The 25,738-nt window shown below is 43.7% G+C and overlaps 1 protein-coding gene across 1 annotated transcript in view; it reads left to right on the top strand.

Annotated features, from left to right (window-relative positions):
* LOC118577357 (minichromosome maintenance complex binding protein) overlaps window positions 1-25,738 on the top strand; it is a 38,024-nt gene that overhangs the window by 9,552 nt on the left and 2,734 nt on the right. Inside the window, exons 6-15 of the mRNA XM_036177526.1 lie at window positions 2,237-2,381; window positions 7,042-7,193; window positions 9,439-9,539; window positions 14,595-14,773; window positions 15,290-15,413; window positions 17,619-17,736; window positions 20,225-20,390; window positions 21,236-21,369; window positions 23,085-23,249; window positions 25,435-25,523. Of these exons, the coding sequence (XP_036033419.1) occupies window positions 2,237-2,381; window positions 7,042-7,193; window positions 9,439-9,539; window positions 14,595-14,773; window positions 15,290-15,413; window positions 17,619-17,736; window positions 20,225-20,390; window positions 21,236-21,369; window positions 23,085-23,249; window positions 25,435-25,523 (1,373 nt within the window). The remainder of the gene's footprint in view (window positions 1-2,236; window positions 2,382-7,041; window positions 7,194-9,438; window positions 9,540-14,594; window positions 14,774-15,289; window positions 15,414-17,618; window positions 17,737-20,224; window positions 20,391-21,235; window positions 21,370-23,084; window positions 23,250-25,434; window positions 25,524-25,738) is intronic.

Raw genomic sequence — 25,738 nt, 5'->3', positions numbered from 1 at the left:
TGGAGTTGTGTTTTGTTGTTTGATGGTTTTTTTTTTGTTTGCCTCATTCTTCTTTAGTTGGATTGTTAATGTCAACCTGTCTTCAGGTTCCCTGTTTCTGGTTGATTTGTTTTCCCTCCATCTCGTGTATTCTGAGTGGTCTGGGGTGGGACAGGGTCAACAGGTAGGCAGTTTGGGGTTTGTTGTTTCCTGCATTTCACATTGTCTATTTTCAGATTCATTTTCCATCGGGTTATTTCAGTGCCTCTATGTGGCGAGAATCTTAACGAGTTCTTATCAATGAAGTCAAACCTGAGGCCAGTTATTGGGGTGATTGCTGGAAGATCAGAGAAGCAGAACAAGCCACAGCTATTTCACCTTGCTAGTTCCTCAGGTGATCCTGTTTCCTCAGGCTGGAAGCTTCTGAGTCCTCCTCCACATGAATCTCAGCTGAATTGTGTTGCTCCAAAGCCTGAACACTTAACAAACCAGATGCTTAACTAACTACATGCTTTACTCTAATTGCTCTGGTTTCTGGTCTTCATGCCTTATATATCTTTCTCTCTCTGCCCCCTCTCCCTGGGATTAAAGGTTGGGTTTCTGGGATTAAAGGCGTGGGTCACCATGCTTAGCTGTTTCTAAAGTGGCCTTGAACTCAGATCCGGCTAGCTCTGCCTCCCAAGTGCTGGGATTAAAGGTGTGCACCACCACCGCCCAACTTCTGTTATGGCTTACTCTTCCCATTTTCTAGCCACCATTTTTGGCTTTGTTCTAGTGGCTGTCTGTTCTCTGACCCCAGATATGTTTATTTTGGGGAACACACAATATTTCAGGGAATACAATACCCACCACACCTCTGTTTCTCTGTGAATGAATATTCCTCATCTGTTTACTCATCATCTTTTGGTTTTTGAGATAGTATTTCACATATCCTAGACTGGGCTTGAATTTGCCTTATCTCCAAGGATGACGTTGAATTTCTGATCATCCTGTCTTCACCTCTAGAGTGCTGGGGTTACAGGCATGCACCTCCACACCTGCTTATGGAGTGGTGGGGGTTAACTCAGGGCTTTATGCAGCTAGGCAACTGTTCTTCCAACTGAGGTACATCTCCAGCTCTATCCTTTAATATTTCAAGTTACCTTTCTGTTAAATCCCTACCCACTAATTCCAGAGTCCCTTATCTCTGGGTTTACTTGCACTGATTTAAAAATCTGATACTAGGTCAGATTTTCTGTTTCTTTACTTAACTACTGTTTTATTATCTGCTGAAAAGCAGTATTGTAGTAGAGTTGAGTTTCCTGTCTTCAATGGGGTTGAATTTGGTTTTGGCGGTTGGTATGTTGGATCACCTTTTTCTCATCAAGGAGTAGTTTAGGAATTTATCAAGATGGGTTATAGAGTTACTCCTGTTCCATGAGACATAGCCCTCAACAACAACATGGGGTATTCTGTCAGGTCCATGGTGATGCTTGCGTGCGGTCCCCATTTAAGTTCTCTGCTAGGCCTTCAGGAATGAGAAACTTGAATTAGAATCTGCAGCTTGGTGCTTGGCTAGAGAGAAAGTTTCCTGGGTCTCCTGTCTACAGCTGCTTTCCCTGGATACCCTTTTGCAGATTTCTGCTGCTTCTGTAACTCTGAGCTCTGGCTTTGTTTTCTCCATCCAGCAAGAGCTAGAACTCTACTCATCTTAGCTACAGTTTGGAAGGTCCTCCTGCAGCCAGAAGGATGTGAATTTTTTCTTTGGGCTGTGTCTCCTTATTCAGGGATCTTCCCTTCACTGTTGTCCAGTGCCTGCGGACAGATACTTCATCTGTGCTGTCTGGGTCTTGTTGTTTTCACTGAGAGGAGATGGATGACAACCGCTTGCTTTCTTGACAAAAACTGGCAGTCTAGCCTCCTTTCAAAAGTCTTTTAGGAGCAGAGAGATGACTCAGCCAGTCAGAACACTGGCTGCTCTTGCAGAGGACCTGGCATTGGTTCCCAGTATCCACATAGCTATTCAGAATGGTTTGTAATTCCAGGTCCAGGGAATCTTGACACCCTCTTCTGGCTTCTAAGGCTAATGCATGCATGTGGTATACAAACATACTTATAAGCAAAACTCATAAACATAAAATAAAAATAAATAAGTCTTTAAAAAGTGCTTCCTTTTAACTGAATTGTCAAACTGGTGATGTTTTATAACCATGTGGTCAGCATGATTTAGGATTATAGTCTGGTTCAAGATGGTTGCCTTCTTAACTTTTTATTTAACGCCTATGTCAATGCAAACCAAGCTCGAGTCAGTCCCTCGACTTCCTATACTCCCAGTCGTCACAAGAGGAGTTATGAAGATGATGAAGATATGGACCTGCAGCCCAATAAACAGAAAGACCAGCATGCAGGTGCCCGGCAGGCAGGTAATGTATACCCTCAGCTTCCTCCTGATATCTGGGTTTGTTTTCAGGGTTGCTCCCTAACGTAGTTCTAGACTGGGAACTGGTGTGGTGTGATAACCTCAGTTCACATTCATCCTAACTGGATGGTGTTGATCATAGTGAAGCTGGGTAGGAGAACTTTGGCCTTGAAGGTATGAGGCCCTGACTCCATTCCTAGCAACTGGGGTGGGTGTATTGTAGACACTTTTGAGCATTTTTCTAGTGAGTACTCTTTGGAAAGCTGCTCTAATGGATGCTTTTAGTTTCAAGTGGTTGACTGGAAAAAGATCTTTTTCTGTCTTCATAATTGTCCCAATTCTTGAAAAATAGAATGCAGTCGTACTTTTTAGTCACCCAGAAAGTAACTTAGCTGAAAACATCCTTTCTTGCTTTCTTTTTAGAACCATGATATTTCTGTTGATTTTTGTTGTTGTTGTTATTGTATGTTTTGTTTTGTTTTTCAAGACAGAGTTTTTCTGTGTAACAGTTCTGGCTGTCCTGGAAATAGCTCTGTTGATCAGGCTGCCCCTTGAACTCTCAAACTCACAGAAATCCATCTGCTTCCTGCATACACCGCCATCACCACCACCGGGCTTCTGTTGAAATTTTTAAGGCCAGAAATATCAAAGGAAAAAATGCAAATTGCAAGATGAATTTGTAATTCATTTTTTCTTAAGTACAGCTAATTCTTTTATTTTGGGGTAGAGGAGTGCTGTTGTTTTGTTTTTCCAGACAGGGTTTCTCTGTGTAGCTCTGGCTGTCTTGGAACTCACTCTGTAATCCAGACTAACCTCAGACTCAGATCTGCCTGCCTTTGCCTCCAGAATGCTGGGATTAAAGGTGTGCACCACCACCCCAGGTTCAAGTACAGCTAATTCTAATGCACCCTGGAGATAGCAGTTGATGCTGTACAAGAGCTTATGAATTCTGAATCTCTGTGTATTATTTAGTTCATTCTTGGATTTAATGAACAGTGACTTTCGTCATATGGCAAGTAGACAAGTTTGCCTTTATTTCCCCTTTTTGCGTTGGTCGCTTCCCCTCAAAAGTAAGAATCTCTGTCTTTAAGAATTGTGTTTTATAGAGTTAGAATACTGATTTCATTTTCTTGTTTTTTGAGACAAAGGTTTCTCTGTGTATCCCTGGCTGTTCTGAACTCACTCTGTAGACCAGACTGGTTTTTTATAAGTGACCCCTGAATCCAGTAGTTTTCTTTCTGTTCACTCATGCAGGTGACCCCTGAATCCAGGGAATGTGGTAGTTTTCTTTCTGTTCGCTCACACAGGTGCTGCTCCTGTTTCTTCCCATTTGTCTGAATGTTGAGAACTTGCAAGGTTTTGTACATTTATGCAGCATGCTGCTTGTTGATTTCTAGGTTTTTCTTTCAGGCTATGTAGAATTTTTAAACTTCCTCTCTTGAGATCAGTACAGTAAGGCAGCATTGTGAGAAGTGATACAGAGAAATCCCATAACTTTAATAGTAACACCCGTGGGGTTTTTTTGTTTGTTTGTTTGGTTGGTTGGTTTTTGGTTTTTCGAGACAGGGTTTCTATGTGTAACAACAGGGTTTCTTTGTGTAGCCCTAGCTGTCCTGGAACTTACTTTGTAGACCAGGCTATCCTCAAACTCACAGAGATCCACCTCTGCCTCCCAAGTGCTGGATTAAAGGTATGTACCACCCACCACACCATTCATTCATTCATTTTAGTTTTTGAGACAGTTTCTCTGTGTAGCCCTGGCTGTCCTGGAACTCTGTAGACCAGCCTTGAACTCAGAGATCCATCTGCCTCTGCTTTCGAGTGCTGGGAATGATTAAAGGTACTGGTTTTTATTTTTATATTTATTAATTGAAAACCTTGGGAGACATAGTCTTTTCCTATTTTTAAGTATGATAAAGTCACATAAAAAGAAATCCATGGGCTGGAGAGATGGCTCAGAGTTTAAGAGCACTGGCTGCTCTTGCAGAGGTCCTGAGTTCAATTCCCAGCAACCACATGGTAGCTCACAACCATCTGTATGAGATCTGATGCCCTCTTCTGTATACACAATAAATAAATAAATAAATCTTTAAAAAAAAAAAAAAGAAAGAAAAAAGAAAAGAAAAGAAATCCATTTACCAAATATTCAGACGGAGTTGGGGTTGATGAGAACCTGACCTCCTGAGTTTGGAGTCCTCAGAACCAGTTATTCATTCTGTGTACCTACTCCTGGCTGTCAGCAGTACCCAAGTAACGATATTGAAATTAATCTAGAATTTCTTCAAATGTATTTTCTCTTTGTGAATTCTTGCCTGCCTGTATGTCTGTGCACCACATGAATGCTCACACAGGTTAGAAGAGGATATGAGATCCCTGGAACTGGAGTAGGGGTGATTGTGAGTCGCCTTGTGGGTGCTGGGGACTGAGCTTGGGTCCTCCGCAAGAGCAGCCAGTGCTTTAACCCTTGAACTGTTTCCAGACCCTGAAATTAACTTTTTTTTTATTAATATATATATTAATATATATATATTAATTTTTTTTTTCTCCATGTGTTTTTAAGGGTTTTGAGACAGGGTCTTACTATGCAGCTCTGGCTGTCTTAGAGCTCATTATGTAGAGGAGGCTGGCCTCAGACTCAGATCCTCACGCCTTTGCCTCCACAGTGCCAGGATTAAAGGCTTATGCCACCATGTCTGGCTAAGATTGTATTTTAGGTGGCTGGAGAGATGGCTCAGAGGTTAAGAGCACTGGCCACTCTTCCAGAGGTTCTGAGTTCAATTCCCAGCAACTACATGGTGGCTCACAACCATCTGTAATGATATCTGGTTCCCTCTTCTGTCGTGCAGACATACATGCAGGCAGAACACTATATACATAATAAATATTTTTTTAAAAGATTGTATTTAAATACATTTCTCCCTTCCTTTTCCTCCCTCCAAATCCTCTTATATACCCCTCTCTGCTCTCCTTCAAATTTATGGCTTCTTTTAATCAACTCTTATTTTGTGCATGTATGTATTTATATGTAGGACAAATCTTTAAATATCTTTATTAATTAAATCAAACCCAGAGCCAGGTATTGGGGTGAATGCTGGAAGATCAGAGAAGCAGAACAAGCCACAGCTTCCTCACCTCACCAGTTCTTCAGCTGACCCTGTTTCCTCAGACTGGAAGCCTCTGAGTTCTCATCCAAATGGATCTCAGCTGAACTGCTGCTCAAAAGCCTTAAAGTGTAACCAGCTCTAGTTCCTGGTCCTCATGCCTCATATACCTTTCTGCTTTCTGCCATCACTTCCTGAGATTAAAGGCGTGAGTCACTATGCCTGGCTGTTTCCAGTGTGGCCTTGAACTCACAGAGATCTGGATGGATTTCTGCCTCTAAAATGCTAGGATTAAAGGCATGTGCTAGCACTGCCTAACCTTTATGTTTAATATTGTGGCTGTTCTGTTCTCTGACCCCAGATAAGTTTATTAGGGTGCACAATATTTTAATATCACCACATTTATACATACATACATACATACATACATTCCTAAATATAACCTAGTGAGTGCATATAATGTTAATTTTTATATGTTTTCAGGCATAACTGTTTGGCACTAGACAACCAATTTGTGTACCCTTGCCGGGGAAGGGCCACCTTTCCTGTTCCCAGCTTTACTCAGTTGCATGTACTTCTTTGTATAGGATTGAAGTCTTACGGGCTTTTTCCCATGCAATCTGTCATGTTTGTTGGTGTCCTTGTTCAGCTCACATTTAGGTAGTCATGTTGGAGAGACTTCACAGGTGTAGTTTCTGATGTTCCTAGGAGACACAGTCTCACTGCAAAAGTCACTGATTCTCTGGCTCTTACAACCTCTCTGCCGCCTCATCTACAAGTTCCTGAGCCTTAGGTGCAGAAGTTGTTTTTGTAGATGCATTCATTGCATTTGGTTGGTTGTGGTTTTCTGTAGTGGCCTTCATCTGTTACAAAAGAGAGACTACCCTTAGTTGTGTGTGTAAAGATAACTCTCTATTGATTGTCATTAGGAATTAATGCTGGTTTAGTAAATTAGGTTGTAGATTCTCCTTTAGTAACCATAATTTTATTAGCACTGAGTAGTTACCTATGTTTCCAGTACCAGGCATGGTCTCATTCTTGTTGATTGGGTCTCAAGTCCAGTTAGAGAGCTGTTGGTTACCACCAACGTGTGTGTGCCACTACTGCGCCCTTATAGTCATCACATTGTCCTCGTCATTGATGGGGTTCCTAAGTATCATAGCTGGATGGGGTGAAATTAACTTTTAAAAGTACTTACATAAGTACTTACATGTGCTTTCATCTAAAATCCTAAGACTAAGGAGACTGAGACATGGGGATGACCTAGAGTTCAGTGCTAGCCTGTACTACAAAGTGAGACCCTGTCTCAGAAAAAGAAAAGAAATGAAATACTTCCATTATATTTGATGGAGTAGTTTGTTGCCATTTCATAGTAAGAAAGGATTAAATATTTTAGGTGTGTATCTATCTTTGTTCTGGGATAAGTCAAACAATGTTATTAAAACTGGACATGAACCTTTTTCAACTCACAAACATGATTTATGTCAAACTTGAAAAGCACTTTTGGAGTGTTCTCTTTGGGGGGGCCTAGAAGTGACCTTATGCAATGTTGTTTGAGTCTAGGGGGCCTTAGTGGCCTTCACTGGTGCGGAGAGCCGAAACGCTTAGAAACTGAAGCTTCTACTGGGCAGCAGCTGAACTCCTTGAACCTCTCTTCCCCATTTGATCTGAACTTCCCCTTGCCAGGAGAGAAGGGCCCTGCCTGCCTCGTTAAGGTACAGTCTTTCCTAGCTCTATCCACAGATGTTACTACCTCAGAAATGAAGCATTAGAAAAGCCTTCAGCATTTGCCTGAATTTTCTTTCGCCACTATAACAAATTATTCCAGATTTAGACATTTACAACAATAAAAGTTATTTTACAGGTTTAGGCCATTAGTCTGACATGAGAACTGGATAAAACCAGGTACCCAGAAGCCATGTTCTCTTCTGGAGGTCTACAGGAGCAGAGAGAGGACAGGATCTGGTTCATCTTTTGCTTCATCCAGCTTTGAGAGGCTGCATTCCATCTTTAAGACAGCAACACTACATCTTTCTGACCATATTTTTTTATGTCACATATCCATCAGAAAAGGTTCTCTCTTTGACACTGAGCCCGCTTAGATGATCCAGGATATCACCACCTCGGGTCCTTGAACACCACACCAAGTTCCTTTTGCATGTGAAGTAACATACTTAGCATTCCAGTGGTTGGGCTGTAACTATCTTTGGGGACTCCTTAGTTAGGCCACCACAACATTCTTAGATAATTGGCTAATGTGGAGCCAATGATGTGGTGGCATATGCCTATTATAGAGGAAGGGTGGAGAATTCAAACCCAGTCTGAGCTACATAGTGAGACTCCGTGTCTTAATTAGGGTCACTATTGCCATGATAAAACACCATGACCAAAAGCAAGTTGGGGAGGAAAGGGTTTATTTAGTTTATACTTGCATATTAGTTCATCATCAAAGGAAGTTGGGACAGGAACTTAAGTAGGGCAGAAACTGTGGGAGGCCAGCTCCCACCTTTTAAAAGGGTTCCTATGAGGAGGAAAAGAGAAACGTTTAGATAGAAAGATAGCGAAGAGGAGAAAGACAGAAACACAGGATAGCTTCGGGAAGACCTGGATCAAAACCCACCTCTCCCTTCAGCCTCTTCAAAAGGGACTTTTTATAACAATGTCAAGGGGCAGGGCAAAAAGACCTTCCCCTGGCTAGATCAAAGCACACCATACAGCCAGTGTAGACCCTTCCAAACACCTGGTAACAATGCCAGTGGTCAAATCATCTCCCTATGCCGTCCTGCTGGGTGAAGCAAGCTCGAATTCTCGGACCTTGACTAAGTTCTCACTAGGAAACCTCTGTGGGCTCTACAAGAAACCTGGAGAAGGATCTGATGCGAGAAGTGCTGTTTACCAGCTTGTTGCTCAGGGCTTGCTGCTTTCTTCTAGCACCCAGGACCACCAACCCAGAGTTGTCCCCACCCACAATAGACTGGACCCTCCCACGTCAAACACGAATTAAGAAAATACCCAGGCTGGAGAGATGGCTCAGAGGTTAAGAGTATTGTTTGCTCTTCCAAAGGTCCTGAGTTCAATTCCCAGCAACCACATGGTGGCTCACAACCATCTGTAATGAGATCTGGCGCCCTCTTCCTGCCTGTGGGGATATGTGCAGACAGAACACTGTATACATAACAAATAAATAAATCTTTAAAAAAAAGAAAGAAAGGGGGGGGGAGGAAGGAAGGAAGGAAGGAAGGAAGGAAGAAAAGAAAGAAAGAAAGAAAGAAAGAAAGAAAGAAAGAAAATACCCTACAGGCTTGCCTACAGCCCAGTTCCTATGGAGGCATTTTCTCAACTGAGGCTCCTTCCTCACTGATGACTCTAGTTTGTGTCAAGTTCACATAAAACTAGCCAGTGCACCTTTTCACAAAACCAAAGGGGAAACTGTCATATTCAAAAGTGGAACAACTTTAAAATTTACATCTATTTCCTTCCTATGTCATTTCTGACTTTATAATATTTTTTCTCCTGTTTTGCCTTTCAAAACCCACTTCTCACTTGTATTTAAAATAAAGGGTGTTGCATCACAAGCCCGCAATCCCACCATTCTAGAAGCTGAGCTAGGAGGATCAAGAATTCAAGGCTAGCCTGAGCTACAGTAACATGACCCCGATGCAAAAAACTAAATTAAACTGATTGAAGTGTCATACATATACCATCAGCTCCCACACTTGGGAGATTGAGGCTTGAGGATTGCTTTGAGTCTAAGGTCAGTGTGCATCACATAGCAAGTATTAGAGCAGCCAGGTAGGTTCTGTGGACATAACCTGGTTCTGGTTTAGCTTTTGACTGATGGCCAGCCTCTGTGGGAACATGGTTGTTCACATGCTTGCTGATTTCTCTGGCTGGCTGGCAAGTACCTGGCTGCACTTGGTTATGTCATTCAGTGTTAACCTGATTTTGTGTTGTCCTCAGGTATATGAAGATTGGGATTGCTTCAAAGTCAACGATGTCCTTGAGTTATATGGTGTGCTGTCTGTGGATCCTGTCCTGAGCATACTGAATAATGAAGAAAGGTGAGTCTGTTTGCCAGGTTTTTCTTTGTTACTTTTCCATTGGATATAATTTCAGAACAGTGGTAGATGGTTACAAAGAACTTGCTTTCCTGTCTTCAGCTTTACCAGTTGGCGCCACCCATAGCCCATGTGCTTGTCATTACTGGTCCTTATGTACCACCGTCACTCCATGCTTGCAACCTTTCGATATGGGAATTCGCCAGTCTACATCAGTCTTCTCAGTGCTGTGCCACCGATGCTTGAGAGTGTCGTCACTGTCCATGCTCAGTTAAGATGGTGTCTCCTGTCGTGTTAGTGCCTTTCACTTTGGTAGCGCAAGTCCTAATTGGTCTTAGTAAAAGCCCAGAGGCAGATATCAGGGTAAATGTTGAAAGATCTATAAAGGAACCAGCCACTAGAGAGACTTCTTACCTCTACCAAATCCTCAGCTGGAAAGGGGCAAGCTCCTGTCTCTACCCTCCTTATCACTTCCTCTCTGCCCAGCCATTTCACTTCCTGTTTCCTCCTTCCAAGTATTGGGATTAGAGGTGTGTGCCACCACTGCCTGGCCTCTGGTGGCTAGCTCCACACTCTGATCTCCAGGCAAGCTTTATTTATTTATTTGTCAGAGCACAAACTATCACCTCACACTGTCATTAGTAATTTTGGGGGGTGGAGAGAACAGGGGGTTTCAAGACAGGGTTTCTCCATGTAGTTTTGGTGCCTGTCCTGGATCTTGCTCTGTAGACCAAGCTGGCCTCAAACTCACAGTGTTGGGATTAAAGGCGTGTGCCACCACCGCCTGGCAAAATGTGTAGCCCAGGCTGGCCTCCAACTCATGATCCTCCTGCATCCGCCTCCTTCAGCAAATCCTACCAGCGCCACCACAACCAGCGTCATTAATAATTTGAAAGATACTTTTAATTATGTGAATGTCTGGCATCTGTTGACTTGTGTCTCTCAGAGGCTCTTCATTAACTTTATCTCTGCTACAGTAGCCATTTTTTACTGTATCCTCCTATGGTAGTTACTCAGGTAATTGTTTTTCCTTCCTCCCTCCCTCTCCCCCCCCCCCCCTTCTATGTATGCAGTGTTCTACCTGCACGTATGCCTACACACCAGAAGAGGGCACCAGATCTCATTACAGATGGTTATGAGCCGCCATGTGGTTGCTGGGAATTGAACTCAGGACCTCTGCAAGAGCAGCCAGTGCTCTTAACCTCTGAGCCATCTCTCCAGCCTGCAGCATACTTTCTCTTGGCCACCAACCAACTCCCAAATCATGACACAGAAATGTGTTATTAGTTAAGAGTGCTCAGCCTTCAGCTCACGCTTGTTCCACTAGCTCTTGAACTTAATTTAACCTGTTTCTCTTCATCTATGTTTTGCATCTGGGCTTTTTACTTTCTCTCATTTTGTATGGTCTACTCTATGTCTGACTGGCAGTTGCCTGGTTAGCTGATCCTGGGTGTCTCCCCTCTCTCCCTGGTTGGCTGATCCTAGGTGTCTTCCCCCTCTCCCTGGTTGGCTGATCCTGGGTGTCTCCCCTCTCCCTGGTTGGCTGATCCCAGGTGTCTCCCCTCTCCCTGGTTGGCTGATCCCAGGTGTCTCCCCTCTCCCTGGTTGGCTGATCCTAGGTGTCTTCCCTCTTTCCCTGGTTAGCTGATCCTAGGTGTCTCCCCTCTCCCTGGTTGGCTGATCCTAGGTGTCTTCCCTCTTTCCCTGGTTAGCTGATCCTAGGTGTCTCCCCTCTCCCTGGTTGGCTGATCCTAGGTGTCTCCCTCTCTTTCTTGTTCTCCTCGATTCCTTTTCCCTCAAGCCCAGAATCCTTCTACTTATTCTCTCTGCCTGCCAGCCCCACCTATCCTTCTTCTGCCTAGTTATTGGTGTTCAGCTTTTTATAACACATCTTTACATAGTTAAACAACTGCAGCATAAACAAATGCAGCACATCTCTGCCTAGTTAAAATGATATTCCATAACTGTAGGTCCTTAAGATAACCTCACCATTTTCAGTATATTTTCTGTCACTTTAAGCAACTTGGACTTTGTATGTACCAGCTTATTATCGTCTAGTTTTTTCAGAAAAGCATTTTCTTGGGTGAGAAATTTTATTTAAGTCAAGAAAAAGTACTAATTGATACTGGGTTGGTTCATTTTTGGATCCTAGTGATAGATGGAGCTAGGAGACTGTTAGTTAGCTTTCTTTCCTTATACCCGAGATCATCCACTTACAAAGAGAGTCAGTGTGTGGCTCATGATTGTGGAGTTTCCATCACATGCACTGGGCCCTTTTGCTCTGTATGGAGGTAGTGTATCATGGTGGGAAGTATGGCTGAGAAGAAAATACTCATCTAGTGGCTAGAATATGAAAGATAGGGAGAAGAAAAACCCAGTTCCTTAATCCCCATAAGGCACTTCTCCAATTCTCTAGGGACCTCTACTTCTGCTTCTTCAAGAGTGTGCCATCTCATAGAACTTCCACATGATCCCATTTGTCAGTTGTTAGTTTTAATGCCTGTCCTCTGGGATCCTGTTTAGAAAGTCGTCCTGAGCCTTTAAGTTCAAGTGCATACCCTACATGATTCATTTGGAGTTTTGTAGAGGGTAACAGATAGGGATCCTCCCCTACACACGTATTAAAATTTTAAAATGTATTTCTGTATTTTCCATGAAAAGCCATGAATTTGCTGTGCATGTGATACACATGCACAATCCCAGCTCTTGGAAGGCTGAGATAGAAAGAATTGAATTCTAGACTAGCCTGAGCTACATAATGTGGAAAGAAAGGCCTGAGCTCACACTCACTCAGCACAAGCGCTGTCACTGCGCTGTCGTCATCTTTCTGTAGCTGTCTCCCCATCGTCCTCAGTGTGTCTTACTCAGTTCTACAGTGCTCACAGAAGGGATTTGCAGAATTGGTGAGCAGGGCCACTCTAGGAAGAGTCTCCGGATTAAGCATTCAGTGTCTGTTTCCAGTGTTTTTGTTTTCATGTCTTGTCTTTTAAGACAGCGTGTCACTATGTGGACCAGACTTGTGCTAAGTCCTGCTGCTGCTGCTGCTGCTGCACAATGCTGGGATTACAGGCTTAGACCAGCCCCAGCAGCTGCTACGTCTTTGTTTTGGAGTGGGGCTTTGTGTTTAGAGTGCTCCTCTCTGTTAGCATTCAGGCATCTGTGCTGGCCTGCCCTTAGGGTCCTGACAGGATAAACCTCAGCTGCAGCCACTAAGAGCACCCCCTGTGTGCATTTGCTAGCTTCCTTATAAAAGGTGGGCCTTGTACACCTCCATCTCCTTCCTCTTCCTCTTCCTCATCCCCATGGACTGGTCTCTGCCCCCTTTTCCCCCCTCCTCCTGCATGGGCCCTGTTTATGGGGTGATTCCTTCCTGCCATTTTTAAAATACAACACTCCACAGTGGCCATTTTGATTCTAGCATTTGTTTCAGGTAGATTCATTTGTGGCTCCATTCATTTCCCAGCTTTCTCTATCACTACAGAACTAGAAGGCATGTTATCCCAAAAGTACCCAGGAGTACCTTTGTGTGTCCCCATCCCTTCTCTTTTGGTCCACCCCACTGGGAACCAGATTCCTAGTCTCTGACTGTCCCTCCTGTATTTATCCTTTGGGAAAGCGTGTAGCTACATACATTTCATCCCCACCCTTTTTTTCTTCAATAAGGGATGCTACATTTGGTTTTGGTGTTTTTTTTTGTTTTTTGTTTTTTTTTTTTGTATTTATATAGCAAAGTGTGGACATCTAGACCTTGTTCGATCTTTCCTTTTGCCAAAGGGAAGGAAGGACTGGCCTCATCACACCTGTAGGACTTGTTGGATGCTATGTGGTCATTGGCTTTCTACATACACTTAAAAATATTGGAAAAAGGGCTGGAGAGATGGCTCAGAGGTTAAGAGCACCGACTGCTCTTCCAGAGGTCCTGAATTCAATTCCCAGCAACCACATGGTGGCTCACATCCATCTGTAATGAGATCTGGTGCCCTCTTCTGTGTACATAATAAATAAATAAATCTATATAGAAAAAGGCCAGGCATGGTGGTACAAGCTTTTAATCTCAGCTCTCAGAAGGCACAGGCAGGTGGACCTCTGTGAGTTCAAGGATAGCCTGGTTCTACATAGTAAGTTCCAGTATAGCCAGGACTATATAGTGAAACCTAGTCTCCCAAAAAAAAAAAAAAAAAAAGGAAAGGAAAAAGAAAACAATACAAAAATGTTGGCAAATAATACCCCCCCACACACGCCCCCCTAGACTAGGTCTCTCTATGTAGCTTGGCTATCTAGGAACTCTGTAGACCAGGCTGGCCTTGAACTCAGCTCACATTGATCTGCCTGTCTTTGACTCCTGAGTACTGAGAATTAAAGTATTCTTTAATTAAAGGCATGTGCCACCACAACCAACAACTTTCCTTCTAAATTATTTGATTATTGAGGCTTCTTGATTCAGAGGGAAGGAGCACAGACTGGAGCTGACTTGGGAGTGGATTTGTGAACCCATGAGAGCTGATGGGTTTGTATGTATAGTGTTGGCCATTGTGCGTAGTATAGATGAAGACTTGACATGTTTTAGTCATTTGCTCAGTTACTTCAGAGTGAGTCTATCATATTCAAATTGATTAGCAAACACTAATCAATCATGTTCACACTGGTTTCATCTTTTGCCCATACTTTCAATAGAAGTGGGGCATCATGCGAGAATACAATTTAGCAGTGACCATTAGCAAGATAGAGGTGAATGATTCCACATTCAGTAATAAACAGTTGTGAAAAAGATCCCAATGTGGTGATGTGCTGAGGATTCTAGGAGCACCTGATGTGAAATGGCATCCTCTGTCCTGTGCATGGCACTGTTAGCTCACTGAGTTAAACACATTGGTCCTGGGCAGTAGAATAACCACTGTGCAGTACCATGACCCAGCACTTTAGATTGAGGGACCACGTTCTGCCATTGGAAGATGGAGAATCCTTGAGTAGGACTCTGAGTCTGTCTTCAGAGTACATGCTGTTTTTACACCTTTGCTATTTGGCATCTCTAAAACCAGCATATCCCTCTCTCCCCAGGGATGCCTCTGCACTCCTGGACCCCATGGAGTGCACAGACATGGCAGAAGAGCAGAGGGTGCATAGTCCTCCAGCTTCGTTAGTGCCAAGAATTCATGTGATTTTAGCCCAGAAGTTGCAGCACATCAATCCTTTGTTACCCACTTGCCTTAACAAAGAAGAAAGCAGAGCCTGTAAGTGTAAGTGTTGGAGCCCATGACCGGCAGTTCACCTCCATGTGGGCCATAGCCCCTGCTCAGCAGAGTGAGTCTTCTAGTAATATCTGTGGCTTTGCTCCATTTCCTCTTCCGCTGATTCCTGTCATTGAAATGAGACCTAAACAAGAACAAAGGGCTTATGTCTTTGTTCCAATATTGGCATCACTTTTTAATTTTTTAGATTACAAAGTTTATTTATGGGGGTAGACCATGCATATGCCAAGGCATGCATGTGGAGGGAAGAGCAGATCTTGAAAGAGTCAGTTCTCTCCTTGTGCTGTGTGTCCTTGGGATCAAACTTAGCTCATCGGGTCATCAGACTTAGTGGCAAGTGCCTTTATTCCGGGAGCCATCTTGTCCACTCTGTTGGCAGTTATTCTAAGTTCTTGCTCATTGTCTCCAGAACTGTAGTGTTCCTTCCTGTTCTTGCACTGAGAAGCTGGTGCAGAGCTGGTGTGCACACTCTCATCTGCCTGCCTGTCTGCCTTCCTTCTGCAGTTGTATCCAGTTTCATGTCTGAGTTGTCTCCGGTCAGAGCAGAGCTGCTTGGATTCCTCACTCACGCACTCTTGGGAGATAGTTTGGCCGCTGAGTACCTAATACTGCATCTCATCTCAACAGTGTAAGTGCTGTGCTCTTTGTGGGGACTGAATATTGTTGTTTCTGCTTTTTGGGGGTGGGGGTGCTACCCAGCTCCCAAATAAATCACATACGGGCTTACTCTTAATTATGAATGCCTGTTCTTAGCTTGGCTTAGTTTCTAGCCAGCTTTCCTTATCTTAAATTACCCTGCCCACTTTTTGCCTCTGGGCTTTTCCTGTCCTCTTACTTCTATGAATCTTACTCTTACCCATGGCTTGCTGGTGTGGAGCTGGGTGACTGCCCTCATGTCCTCCCCTTCTCTGGCTCCTTCTGATCTTTTCATTCCTCCTTGGTTTTTTGTTTGTTTGTTTTTTCTCCCAGATTTCTCCCTCAATATATTCTCTCTGCCTGCCAGCCTTGCCTACCCTTTCTCCTGCCTCTCTATTGGCCATTCAGTTCTTTATCAGGCCATCAGGTGGTTTAGACAGGCACAGTAACACAGCTTCACAGAGTTCAACAAATGCATCACAGACAGAAATAACACACCTTAAAATTATATTCTACTACAGCTGAGGTGTGGACAGGAACAGCTGGGGTTTCGCCTGTTCATCAGTTTCCTTTCTGACCTTTCTTAGTTTCACACAAAACAGTCTGATTGTGTCCTCTTAGTAAGCAGGGCTGACTGTGAGTGAAATCAGCTACCCATCTTTTCTTGTGCACACTGGGCATGTGCTTCTCCACAGAGTGGCGTCCGAATACCCGTTTGTATTATACTTCTCCTGGCTCTGCTTGTAAAACGGTGATGCCTGTCTTTGTGTGTATTTAATTTGTATATTGACTTTAATCTCCCCCTTTCTTTTCCCTTTTAGTTCTTGGCTTTTTGAGACAGGGTTTCTCTGTGTAGCCCTTGCTGTCCTGGAACTTGCTCTGTAGACCAGACTATCCTCGAACTCAGAGATCTGCTTGTCTGCCTCCTGAGTGTATTAGAGGTGTACACCACCACCACCACCACCACCGGACAGGTTTTTTGTTTTGCTTACAAAATAATGTATCCTAATAACAGAAGGACCACTGCCTGCTCTCACTTGACAGACAGCCTCTTCCCATGTCCTGCTTGTGCCTGTTCTTTGGTTTAGGGCCATGTGTTGTGTTTACTAATGTAGATGTCAGGTGTGGTTGAAGCACAGATCCTTATCTTACTGTTCACATTCAATATTTAGTTAGCTCCATTTTCCTACCATAATACTTTTTTGAGGTAGGGTATCAATCGCTATGAACCTGGCCTGGAACTCATAGAGATCCTTTTGCTTCTGTTTCCTGAGTGCTGGGATTGAGGACGTGGCACCACACCCTGCCTTCTTCACAAGCTTTCTAATGACTGTATTCTATTTCGTTATAAATTTGTGCCATACTGTAACCATTTCCCAAAATGTTAGATCTTTGCAGTGTGTGTGTGTGTGTGTGTGTGTGTGTGTGTGTGTGTGTGCGCGCGCTTGTGTTTGCACGCATATGCATGTAGTAAATGCTGTTGTAGTAAGCATCTTTTTCCATTGTAAATCTTCCCTTCTGGAGGCATCTACGACAATATGGAATGCTTGAAAGCAGGGTTCACATCGGAGCTCTGCCATTGTTAGACTGTTCTATCCCTAATGGAAAAACCTGAAATACTGGGAAGTCAGAGTAAACCAAGCCACAGGCATACTGCTGAAGTCAAACTGTGAAACAGTAGCTACAAGCTTACATTATGCATGCTCAGCCAGTGAAGTTTGCAGACATTCTGAAGCACTCCAAGCAAGGCTCAGCACTTTGGATAAGGGATACTCTACTTGTTCTTCAGAGTTCTTAATCCAGCCTACCTCAAAATGTTTGGAGAGGGCTGGAAAGGCATGTGAGCAGTAGTTTAAGTGTTGGCTTTTATTTATAACTGCTGCTGTTCTGATAAAATAGCCAGTGTTCTGCAAAAAAAAAAAAAAAATTAAATTTAGTTTTATTTTATGTGTGACTGTTGCCTGCAGTGATGGTGGAATCCAGAAGAGGGCATCTTATTCTCCCTGAAACGAGTTACAGACAGTTGTGAGCTGTCACGTGGGTGCTGGGACTTGAACCCTGGTCTCCTGGAAGAGCAGCCAGTGCTCTTAACCACTGGGCCATTACTTCCTGCTTCTGCAAAATGTCTCATGATGATATTTCAATATCTTACCTGTGTTTTGTTTTTGTTTTTTCTTTTTCTTTTCCTCTTTCCTAGATATACAAGAAGAGATGTTCTTCCACTAGGAAAATTTACAGTTAACCTGAGTGGCTGCCCACAAAATAGTACCTTCACAGAACACCTATATCGGATCATTCAGCACCTAGTTCCAGCAGTAAGATAATATTGTGAAGTACTATGAACAACAAATCTAATTATTTTCTATCATCTCAAGTACTTTGTGTTCCTGGTGGATCTCATTTACAAGGGACGACACCTGCCAATTTGACACAATTTAAAATGTACTTTCAGTGTTCACACTGATTGGCCCAGCACAAATTTGTAAATCTAAAAATTAATGCAGTGCCAGTGACTCCCTTCAGATCATGCTTCCTGCCGCTGCCAGTTTGGTCCTTCAGTTTGGTCCTTTGTGTGCATATTAAACTTGAAATCTAAATAAGCTCTAAATTATATGAGCTTAATTCTCTCAGCTGAAGTAATAAAGGAGCCCATCTTTATGCCCCAGTTTTAGGTGCTGTTTGGAAGCATCTGGAACATACCATTTGTGTGTCGGGATCTCGGGGATAGGGGAATTGCTCTGATGAGTTGTGTAACTAAACATGCTGGCCACCTCTTTGGGACTTAAAAAGTGAAAGCAGATTCTTCCTTGAACAGCCTGTCCAGTTTATACTCCAGGCCCTGCAGAAGTGGCAGAGTCCCGAGGATTGGGGCCACTTACTCAACTTGCTGTGTCTCACTAACTTCTGACATTAGTAATTAAAAATAAAGACCTGTTGCATAATTCATTATATTTATCAAAATAGTAATCAAACTGACATTGTTTTGGATTTTGCCAAGCTCTTATAGTTCTAAATTAATAGACCCCAGATTTTCTAGTCCATGTCCACATTTACCCCTGTTGTTTTGATCTTCTGTGTTTCTTAGATGATAGCTGGGGTAGTATCTGAAAGCCTGTTAGAGCATGTACATTCTCTATGGTAAAAATCTGTCTTCAATTTTGAAAGAATGGGGGTAAATGTGTGACTTTCATTCATAAACTCTGTAATAGGGTTTTAGCAGCTCCCTAAGCCCACAACTCCTGAAATAGGTTCTCTGAGTTTTATGTTTTTGTGGTACAAGACCAAGAAGGTAACTGTTGGTCTGTGCTTTAAAGATTCATGGCAGAACAATGAAACCCTTGAGATGGGATAGGAGACACTGGCGGTGCCTATATGCCCTTCTACCCAGAAGGGTCTGAGACACCATGGATGTTTCTGGAGCAGACCTGGTGGCTGCCTGGGGTCATGTTTTCCTACATGGAGGACAAGCAGACAGTAAGGAACATCATGGCTTATAAGGGATGCCAGCCTGCAAAGAAGCTGGTGTCGTACCAGCCCTCAGACACAAGGTGGCGCCAAAGGCCGTCCAGCTCTCAGTTGTGAGGCCAGAGGTTCTTGGCACACTGGAGACACAGGCTACTTTTTGACATGGGAGAGGGTAAGCAAGGGTCTTAGAGGTGCCAGTGTGGTAGGTGTTTGCATTTTGTTCTGCTCACTTTTCTTTGTTTAGCTTTTCACTGACCCTGTCTCCTCTGTCATCACTCAGAGCATCCTGGCACCAGGCCCTTGTCAATGCTCTTCTCTCTAACGGAGCATACAGCTTTTACTGCTGGTTATGTGCGTCCTGCTTGTGGTTCTGTGGCACAGTTGGCCTTAGTCGCAGCACATGGCCACTTCTTTGTTTTGTTTAAGAGTTAAAACTTTGTATATGAGTGTTTACCTTGCATGTATGTCTGTGCAGCACGCACATGCCTGGTGCCCATGGTGGTCAAAAGAGGGTGTTGGGTCCCATGGAACTGGAGTTACAAACAGTTGTGAGCCACTGTATGGGTGCTGGGAATAGAACCCGGATTCTCCACAAGAACAAGTGTTCTTAACCACTGAGCTATCTCTGCAGCCAGCTACCTTTTTGGACAAGCCCTGCCTCTTCTGGGATTTCATCTGTATCTGTAAACAATTTGTGCCCTTCTTTCTAAGAATAATTGAGCCAAAGTATTTAAAATTCTCTTAAATTTCAGCTGTTATCTTCCTTCTTCTTCCACAGACTTTCCCACCCTGTGCTTTTCTGAAGGCTGGAACATGCATGCCTAGAGGGATCTGGGAGAGTGTTGAGTGTGGTGGAGGTTGGAGGCAGGGATATGGAGGGTCCATGCTCTGCCCGGAGTGTTGGTGGTGTGAGGTCTGCAATGAATAGTGTTTCAATTCACAGAGCCCTTTCTCTGGCCTCAGTGAATAGGGTCAGCAATTCTTGTGTTTTACTAGCTCCTGTCCCTTAATGAAGTTCAGCTTCTGAGTATCTGATGTTTGGATCTTGGCTGTCTACCAGTAAAAATTCTTCATCAAGACTTGAAATAAATTTCGTGTCTTTGTATTTGTGGCTGGTCTTATCTCTGCAGCGTGCACCAGGCCCAGCTGAAAACTGAGAACCATAAGAAGCGTGGATAGTCGTGTGGCCACAGTTTCTAAGAGCTGCAGAGACAGTTCGTTTCCCTAGAAATGGTTTCATACCATGTGGAAAACAAGTGTTTTGACCCCAAATATGTGTCTTTGTGCATTTTTTCGTAGAGAAGCTTGGACCCTTGCTCATTACAGTTTCTGTTTCAGTCTTTCCGTCTGCAGATGACAATAGAAAACATGAACCAGCTGAAACTCATTCCCCACAAAGACTATACGGCCAACCGATTGGTCAGTGGTCTCCTCCAGCTGCCCAACAACACGTCCCTGGTCATTGATGAAACTCTTCTAGAACAAGGGCAGTTGGATACCCCAGGTAGGCTTGCAGACACGCCTGTCCTCTTGTGGCTTCGCTCTGTTTAGCTAGATCTAGCAATGGCTTCTAAGGCAAACTTACATTTAGCAGATACTTTTAAAACATGCACTTAACTAAAGCATGTACTACAAACTGTGTACACCAACTGTTTTATTATGACATCCTGTTAGTTGCCTTTCAGCTCAAAAAAGGATAGAAAGGATTTAATGTAATCTTTTATACATCCCATAAACCGTTTTTATGGTTTCTGGGGGGAAAATAAATCATATGGTTTAACTGAAGCTCAGTTATGGAACATGTTAAAAAATTACAAGAAAGCATGCTGGATCATGTCCATGATGAGGATGCAGGTGACACTGTGCTGGGGTGAGGCTGAGACACTGAAAGGCAGATGAAAAGGGGGACCTGGGAGTTTGTAAGGCCAGTGTACCCTGGGTGGTGGCACCTGCCTGCAGTCCTGTCATTTGAGCAGTGGAACTAGGAGTCCCAGGCTAGCCTGGGCTTCCTTAAACCCTGTCCCCAAATATATATACATTGGGAAAACTCAACACCATCTCATCACAGCTATAACCTAGGAAGTAATGAACTTGCCAGGGTCCCACTCCGGGTCTGGTGTTAGATTTGGTGAGTTTTGGCCCCAGAAAGTTCAAGTTGACCTAATGCTCTCTGTGGTGCTTAGTATCTAGTTAACATTGGCTCACTGACATCACGCTTGTTAAATCATCAGCCGTGACCCCTTTATTTAAGTGGCAGAAAACCACATCTTAAGGGCCTTGTCAGCCGAGCTGATTTGCTGCATAGGTGATTAAAATCACATCACTGCAGTGACAGTCTTGCTCTTCCAGGTGTTCATAATGTGACTGCCCTGAGCAACCTGATCACCTGGCAGAAGGTAGATTATGACTTCAGTTATCACCAGATGGAGTTCCCGTGCAACATCAACGTTCTCATCACATCCGAGGGGAGGTCACTGCTCCCGGTATGATGGCTCGTGGTTGAGTGGATTCTTGTCACTTTGTCCACTTTGATTTCTTGTGTTGTCTGTGTGTGCAGGTGTGTGCACTTGTGCACCTGGCTGTCGAGGCTAGTGTTGTTTCTCAGGAACCATACACCTTGCATTTTGAGACAGGGTCTCTTACTGGTCTGGACCTAGCCAAGTAAGCTAATCTGACTATCCAGCAAGCCCCAGATTCACCTGTCTCTGCCTCCGGTCACTGGGATTACAAGGGTAAACCACCACACCCATCATTTTTTTTATAGATTCTAGGGATTTAATGCTTGTCCTCAAGCTGTGTGCTTTTCTTTTTCTTTTCTTTTTCCCTTAGAAGATTTATTTTGGGGGCCAGGTGTGTGGCATACTTCTCCCAGCACTCAGGAGGCAGAGGCAGGCAGATCTTTGTGAGTTGGAGATCAGCTGGTCCTACATAGTGAGCTCCAGGACAGCCAGGACTACATAGAGAGACCTTGTCTTAAAAAACAAACAAAAAAACAAAACACACATTTTACTTTTTTAATATTTTGTTTTATGTGTGTGTATTTATGCTCACCATTTTTGTGCCCTGGTGCCCATGTTGGACAGAAGAGGGTATTTGATCCCCAGGAACTGGATTTAGGGCTGGCTCACCATGGCGCCAGCTCTTCAGTGCCAACTGGTGCTATCTTATCAATGTGAGTGTGTGCCTGTGCTCATTCATACCCACAGAAACCAGAACTGGGGGGTTGGAGGCTTGGAGCCTAAGTTAAACGCATTTGTAAGCCACCCAGTGTATGTGCTAGGATCCAAACTCTGTCCACTGTGGAGTAGTCAGTGCTCTTAACTGCTGCACCGTCTCTTCAGCCCCACAAAGGTATGCACTCTACAGGCTGAGCCATCTCCTTAGCCCAGCGCTGCTTATGATTTTAGTAAGTTGCATTTGTTTATGAATTGTGGCTTAGCTTGGAGTATTAGTCCATGCCTGTGATCCTATACCCTGAGGAGACTGAGGTTGGAAGGTAAAGTCACATCCTTCCTGGGTAGCATAGACAATCTCCTTCCTACCTGAATACAGCTCAGTGGGAAAGCACCTACCTGTCTTCTAGGGCTCTGAATTCCATCAGCACATTACAAAAAAGGAGACTGTAGCTGCTGGTTATTAACAAAGGAATCTGTTATTTCTGTTTACCTCAATGTAAAAATTAATAGAACCAGAAAAATCACAAGATAGGAGAACCTCTCATATCTAGAAATAAAGAGAAGCTAATTCCCTGCTGTTCTTACTTTTTTTGTCCCTTTTTCCCCCTGCTGGTTATGTGATGCATGCGTGGGCGTGCAGTGGCATGCGTGGGCGTGCAGTGGCATGTGTGGGTGTGCCGAGGTTGGAGGATAACTTGAAAGGAGTCGGTTCTCTCCATCCACCATGTGGGTCTTGGGCTCAAGCTCAGGTCCTCACATCAGGCTTGGCAGCAAGCCTCCTTACTGGCTGAGCCATACCCATCTCAGATGTTACTCTGCTGGGTTCAAGGCTAGCCTTACTCAAAGAAGATGTTGTCTGGAGCCACACAGAGGATCAAATTGTACTGGTTTCCTGTCTTTTATGACCCAGTCAGACATTGAGTACATTAAGATTTTAATATGCCCTGACAAGTCGAGAGCTGCATCCTCTAAAATGTAGGCTATTGTAGGAACTTGGAAATCAGTTCATTTTCCTCTTCCAGGCAGACTGCCAGATTCACTTACAGCCCCAGCTGATCCCACCCAACATGGAGGAGTATATGAACGGTCTTCTGGCGGCCGTGCTGCCCTCTGTGCTCAGCAAGTTCCGCATCTACCTGACCCTCTTGAGGTTTCTAGATTACAGCATATCAGATGAAGTCACCAAGGTATGCCTTAATTGCAGCCAGAAATCCTGTGCTGAGTTTTGGGGTTCACTCAATGTGACGTTACTGCCATTACCTGTAAGGAACAGTTGGTGTTTGCCATCTCTAGTCTTTATTATGGTCATCTTCTGGTTAAAAGGGACCCATTCTCTGTCCTTTTATTCAGCTGCCTCCTGCCTTTATGAATTTGAATGGCTTTGGTTTGGTTTGGTTGGTTTAATTATTTCAGCACTGGGGATCAAAACCAGTTCCTTTGTATATCAGTGCAGCAAACATTCTGTCTCCATCCCCTACTTCATCAAGTTAGTTTAAGCCTTGGAATGAGCAGTTGCTTTGGTCTACTTGGGATTAATACAGAACAAGTTGCTCCTTTCCAGTCGGCTCCTCATCGCCTCTTTCATGTTATTTCACAGATTATATATCCTTGTATGTTGTACACCCATAACACATAATTATCACATTGTGCAATTGTCTTTCAAACCAGAGGGGAAAGGTTAAGCAAGAAAATGCAATTTTGTTGCTTTTCTGAATCATCTGTGGTTGAGACTTAGTGTCATGGGGTTATGGGCAGACACTGCCATACCTGTTTACACTGGCCAGCATTTCCCTGTGTGGTCGCCTTTTACCAAGGCACCTCTTCCCACCTGAAGGACGCTTCGTGTCACCTGAGGGTGGGTCTTCTATGACAGCTTCTTCAAGCTTTTATCTGGGACTGTCCTTTTTTCCCCCTTCCATTTATTAGTTGATTTATGATGCTGAATTTCAAACCCTGGGCCTTCTCGGGGTTAAGCACCTGCCACTGAGCTCCCATTTAAAAAGCAAAAAAAGAGCTCTGCCTGCCCCTGCCTCCTAAGGCTGGATTAAAGCACTCACCCCATGCCACAGTCTGTCCCCATTCCCAGGCTCTGCCTTTTCAATTGTGAGCAGAGGTTGCTCCTTAAGGAGCACACCTCCAAGCCTGGGTTTCTGTTGCGCCATCCGACTGCAGTGTGCTGAGCTTGGTGTGCACTTGATTTTGATGAAGTCTTAACTCTCTTCAGGTTGAGGGCCGTGGTTTCTTTCAGCTCCCCTGCTGCTTCCTGTCCCCCACTCAGTGTATTTGGTGGTGAACCTCAGGTCTTTGTGGAGTTCTGGTCATTTTCCCATATTTTCTTGGTTTACCTGTCTTGAAGTTGGTTGCTTAATTTTTGTGCCTGCTCAAATCTTCTATACCTAGCAATTTGTTATTGCTGTTAGTTACCTTATTTTTTATGTATAGGATTTCCTATTTGCTTCTTTTTAAACATTGTTTTCTTCTTATTGATAGTCTCTGCTTGGTGAGGCATTGTGTACATATCCCCCTTTATAACAGTAGTCCCCGCTTATCCAAGAGTGATGCATGCTCAAGAGCCCCAGTAGGTGCTTGGAACTGGCCAATACCAGATTTTGCATGTACTATGGAGGGGCACATAATGGTGCATGTATATAACCCTTTCCAGAGCTTAATTTATATAGCAAGCACAGCAAGCTATTAATGGTAATAATAGTAGAACATTTATAATGGGCTTCAAGTTTGATTGAGTAAAGACAGCCTTGCAGATCTGAGTAGCAGTTCTTTGTGAATGGTACATTAAAGGAACGTCAGCCCTGCCTATTCTGCTGTTCCAGTGGCTGCCAGGCTGTTGGTTTTCAAGGACAACACCTGAGGTAGGGGTGTGGAGTGAAAACAAAATAATTTGAATTGTTACAGAATTCAACATTCTTACCAAGAGCCACTTGTTTTCTTGCATAATTGATCCCCATGTTACTGGAAGTTTCCAGAGTTGCTGGAGCTGACCCCAGCCATTGTCTTCTGCTATAATGGTCCCAGGCAGGCCTGTAACCTACGGTCCTTGTCCCTCTGTCCTTCCTGAATATTGGTATTACAGGTGTGCACTATGGCAACTCTTGCTGTGCCGTCTTCTCTGGGGTCTCTTCCTGTTCAGTGCCATCACACTCCAGAAGATGCTGGCTTCTGTGCTTATTTGGCATTCTCAAACGGGACTGAGCTGCATGTAGAATGTTTTCTATGCTGCATTTTGTAATGGGGTTAAATTTATTTTTACTTCAGTCAAGGACTAGATTCGTTTTTTTTACAAAAATAGGGAAATAGTTTGAAATGCAATTTTTGAAGGAATACTTTTACAAATATATTACTCTTTTGATAAAGGCAGTTGAAGATGATTTTGTGGAAATGCGTAAAAATGACCCTCAGAGTATCACAGCTGATGATCTCCACCAGTTGCTCGTGGTGGCTCGGTAAGTAGCGCTCATCCGTAATTCCCTTTTCTTTTTCTTTTTGTTTCTCTGTGAAACAGCTCTGGCTGTTCTGGAACTCACTTTGTAGACCATGCTGGATCACAGAGATCTGCCTACCTCTGGGATTAAAAGTGTGTGCAGTTCTGTTTTATTCAACAGTATCTGAGGCAGAATTCTAAAAACAAAGGAACTTTTCTTTCAAAGACACCTTTTAG

The sequence above is a fragment of the Onychomys torridus genome, chromosome 1 (assembly GCF_903995425.1).
Source record: "Onychomys torridus chromosome 1, mOncTor1.1, whole genome shotgun sequence".
In the NCBI taxonomy this organism is placed as follows: Eukaryota; Metazoa; Chordata; class Mammalia; order Rodentia; family Cricetidae; genus Onychomys; species Onychomys torridus.
Note: the sequence above shows the minus strand (reverse complement) of the source record. Positions and strands in the feature narration are given on the sequence as shown.